This window comes from Notothenia coriiceps, unplaced genomic scaffold (assembly GCF_000735185.1).
Source record: "Notothenia coriiceps isolate Sejong01 unplaced genomic scaffold, NC01 NC01_scaffold00037250, whole genome shotgun sequence".
In the NCBI taxonomy this organism is placed as follows: domain Eukaryota; kingdom Metazoa; phylum Chordata; class Actinopteri; order Perciformes; family Nototheniidae; genus Notothenia; species Notothenia coriiceps.
The window spans coordinates 9,373,785-9,378,091 of NW_011369951.1; the positions used below are offsets into that span (position 1 = coordinate 9,373,785).

Here is a 4,307-nt window from a genome sequence, read left to right on the forward strand (position 1 = left end):
TCGTAGCTCTCATAGCAGCTACCGTAATTTTCGGACTATAAGGCGCACCTGAATATAAGCCGCAGCAGCTAAATTGAATGATGTGTACATATATAAGCCGCACTGGACTATAAACCGCAGGTGTTTTAATGTTTCATTACCATATGTAAGGGTTCGTGCACAGAGGGGATTGTCGGGAAAGAGATGGCTGTTTGAGGAAGCTCCCATTTATTAACATTTCAACAAACAAGTTGCATATTTGCATAACGTATTCAAGTGTTAGCATTTAGTGCAATAGTAGCTACAGAACATGTACTGTGCTGTGTAAACTGTACTGTATCACATAGCATTTCAGACACACAAACTGTTCAACTTTCAAACTTAAACGGTGCGCTCCCAGCGCACCTACCGGCAGTGATCTACAGCAGCGGTTTTCAACCAGTGGTACGGGGACAAACTGTCTCGCTCTCGTAATGTCTGTCTGTCTTGCTCTCGTTCTGTCTCTCGTACCACTCTCGGTTCCACTTTTACTTTTGCGCGCTACCTGTCTCACTCTTTTCCGGCCTCCAGCTTTTCCTGCTGGAACCCGCCGCTTAAAGGTGGGGGTCCGCGGACCGGCCATAGAGCCCATAGAGTTAAAGGTGGTGGCCGTTAGCTGTACAAATCCATAGATTAGCCGCACCGTTATATAAACCGCAGCGTCGAAAAATGGGGAAAAAGGCGCGGCTTATAGTCCGAAAATTACGGTATATATGAAAGGTTTTGAAAACTACTCTTAATTGACATAAATGTTATGATGGATTATCAGTAATCATTTCTAAGGGACACAGAGACATTGGATTAACCTTCAGAAGCGTTTATATGCGTTTTAATGCCCTTGAACACAACTTTTGATCAGAAAACAGCAAAGGTAAGACGTATTTGCTGTTTTGGCCCCGTAAAGTGAAGTTGTGTTTTGTCTTTGCTGGCCTTCGCTGCCGTGAGTTCTGGTCGCACAGTGATGATACTTATACCATTGGAATCTGTGGAAGCTCAGCTTTCATATGATATATTGTTTGTGCGGATCCGATATAAGTATAACATATTTCTACCGTGAGTTATGTGCTAAGTGCGTTAGCACTCTTTCGCTTAGTGCTAATTCAGACGCTTCAAGGTTCAAGGTTTTTATTTTGTCATACGAACATAGCTACAGAGTAGTTATGACGATGAAAATCTTAGGTCACAGGCTCCTCCAACAGTGCAACACAATAAAACAGATAAACAGAAATATAGTGCAAGTAAATAGTAAATACAAAAATAGTTAAAAAAGCGCTTGGCATTAGTTGGCGTTAGAGTTGTGTTTTGTTTCGGTAAAAATGGTTCATATCGTCAGTTAGCTGAGTTTCCACGGGCCGGGGCTATGGGGTTCAGTTTGACTTCTTTGCTCAAATGTCAAGTCCTCATTCATTCTTTGATTCATGCCAATCTCAGAAAGACTCAGCTGATAAGAGTACGTAGATAACTGCAAGAAAAACCTCCTTATATCAACATTACCCAACGTTTCTGTATGAACTGCTCAGAAAGTAGAGGTAAGGAGAGCCAGTCAAGGTAAGGAGCAGATACTGGCTCCACCTGCAGCTTAAGTTGCAGCCTTAATATTTACAAACACATCAGAAGCACAGAAGTGTACCTGTAGAGTTTCTGGATAGCGTGGGCCGATGTCTTCCTGACGTACGGGGACAGGTCAGCTGACGCCTCTTTGATGGCCAGCATCATGATGGGGACAATAATGGGGACCCGGATACTGGACAGAACTCTCAGCGCACTGCCCCGGATGAACTGGTTTGGGTCCTGGCAAAGAGATACAGAAAAAGAAAGAAATCTGTCAGTTTGGCCTACTAATAAATGTTGGTAAGCTGGTGGAGATAATGAAGAAACAACACTAATGGCAGATAGAGCATCGCTAATCGTTTGATTACATAGACAAATTATCACCAACTATTACAAAATGATATTTATTTAAATCAATTTTTCATCCAAAATTGGCAGATAATTGCTTACAGTCTCTCAAATGTGGAGATTTGTTTTGTTTTATATCATATTAAACCGATTCTTTTGGGTTTTCAGACCGACAAAACAAGACATTTAAAAAGGCATCATATTGGACTTTGAGGAACTGAGTTTGACATTTTTAACTAGTTTCTGACATTTTATAGACCTAACCATTAACTGAGGAAATAATCTGCAGATTGATCTAAAAGGAAGATACTCGTTAGTTGCACCTCTAATGTCAAATCTAACAAAACAATATGTTTAACATTGCAGCTATTAGGGTACAAAGGCAAGAAAATATGCAGTCAATATACAAGAGAAACACACACTAGATAACATACATTTTTTCTAAAAGATAAATAATATCAGTTTTTCCAAGCCTGTATCTACACTCAAATATAACAGCTTTTCACAGTGTTGGGAATAATAAATATAGAAAGTCGAGGGGTAGAAAATGTTACCTTGAGGGCCCGCTGGAAGGTGCTGATGGAGAGCAGAGCCAGGTCCTGCTGCTCCTCTGCATACCTCACCAGGTACACATACACAAGCTTCTTAAGCTGCGAAGGACAATTACATAAAACAGCAATCAATTAACAGCTGTAAAGGGGAATTAATGCAGCACTTGGGTTTTAAAAAAAATCTAGCAAACCAGCTGTGATATAAAACTTTAGAAGGGTTATGTGAAACGTGCTGTGTGTTTACAATCTATAACTGCAGCTATCAAAGGAATAAAATGAACAATAATGAATGACAGCATTGGGCTCAGTTTGTTTGTGTTTGAGTATAGAACGTGTTCCTGTCTTGATATCTCCAGCAGCAGATGTGCTTCAGTGTTGCTTCAGGCACAGAAGGAGGCTATGAGTTTGTGTTCCCTTTCAGAAATGGCTATTGAATTATTATCCCCCCTTCTTGTGTTTGGCTTCCATGCCTCTTCTTCTTTCACAGGAAAGCCTGAGACAATATTTGTCCAGTTTTCTGACAAGTTTAACTTCAGGCCAAAGGTTGCTCGTCTGCTAAATCAGAGAAAAAGACTGACTGATTTCTATACGCCTGTGGTAGGATCATAACTACAGGAACTGGGATAATAGAAATTAGGACAAATTAGGATTTAATCCAGAATCTATTTATAATTTCATTTAGGAACTGATTTAAGGTTGAGGTCAGGGGTAAGGTTACATTTCAGGTACAATCGCCAAGAGTTTAATGGGTAATCAGCACCATGCCTCCTAATGCACTGAGTATTGACTTGCAGCAGTGCAGCACAGTTCTCAATCATCGTTCTGGTCATTACTGCTGGAATTAATGGCATTACTCACTATAAAAGCAGACACAGCCCATCTGCCCTCCAGGATCTGGTTTCGTTGGCCACAAAGCTCACGGCTGATCTCATTTTGAACCGTTAAGTCTGCGATTAAGGGCTCTAAAACTTGCTCAGCATCAAAGGACATTTCATTTCTTAAGAATTTGGTTTTTAGGGGGTGTTTATTTGTAACGGAATTGTCTGTATGTTCCTTTATGTCAGGGGTGGGGAACCTTTTTCCTCTCAAGGGCCATTTCAATTTTTTCAACATCCTCCGAGGGCCGTACAAATGATTGACCTCTGCTTAAAAAAACAAAACAAAAACAGCCCATTCATTTGGCCTTTCTTTCATGCTGTGCAAAGAAAAAGCAACCTCTTAATCCAGATATCTTACCATGACTCGCGCATGCATGCACGTGCACGGTGTGGCATGAGCACCACAACAGAAAGATATGGACACAAGATGTGTGAAAATGTATTTAGTTTCATATCCATGTGGACAAGATTTAAGTAGGGGGGTACCTCACACCCTTAAGGGGGCATGCTCCCCGGGAAGATTTGTTTTTAAATATTGAAGTTAAAAGCATCAATCTGGTGCACTTTGAGAGCAACATTAAGAGATCTATGGATACATCTCTCAACATCCATATGAAACAGAACTGTAAGCAGATTTTCTTTTTCTTTATGGATATTTTACAAATCAATCCCCTTTCAAACTGTATTCTTGTTTATTAATAACAAGTTTTTTTACCGCCATATACAGTAGTATTTTATACCTGTTTACTTTATTCTCTTATTTTTTTATAACTATAATGATCATATCAATAATAATAATAATAATACATTACATTTATAAAGCGCTTTTCCTGGTGCTTTAAGCGCTTACAAGCAAGTAAAACAAAAACAACAACAGATAAATAAAGATAAAATAAATAAAGATGATGATAAAGATGTGCCTTTTCCTCACTGGTTAGCTGATGTGTTGCTGTTAATTCTG

General features: G+C 39.6%; 1 protein-coding gene across 1 annotated transcript in view; it reads right to left on the reverse strand.

The window, feature by feature from the left end:
• ap3b1a (adaptor related protein complex 3 subunit beta 1a) overlaps positions 1–4,307 on the reverse strand; it is a 58,138-nt gene that overhangs the window by 40,723 nt on the left and 13,108 nt on the right. The window contains exons 4-5 of the mRNA XM_010796197.1: positions 2,472–2,567; positions 1,649–1,809 (exon numbers count right to left, since the gene is read on the reverse strand). Of these exons, the coding sequence (XP_010794499.1) occupies positions 1,649–1,809; positions 2,472–2,567 (257 nt within the window). The remainder of the gene's footprint in view (positions 1–1,648; positions 1,810–2,471; positions 2,568–4,307) is intronic.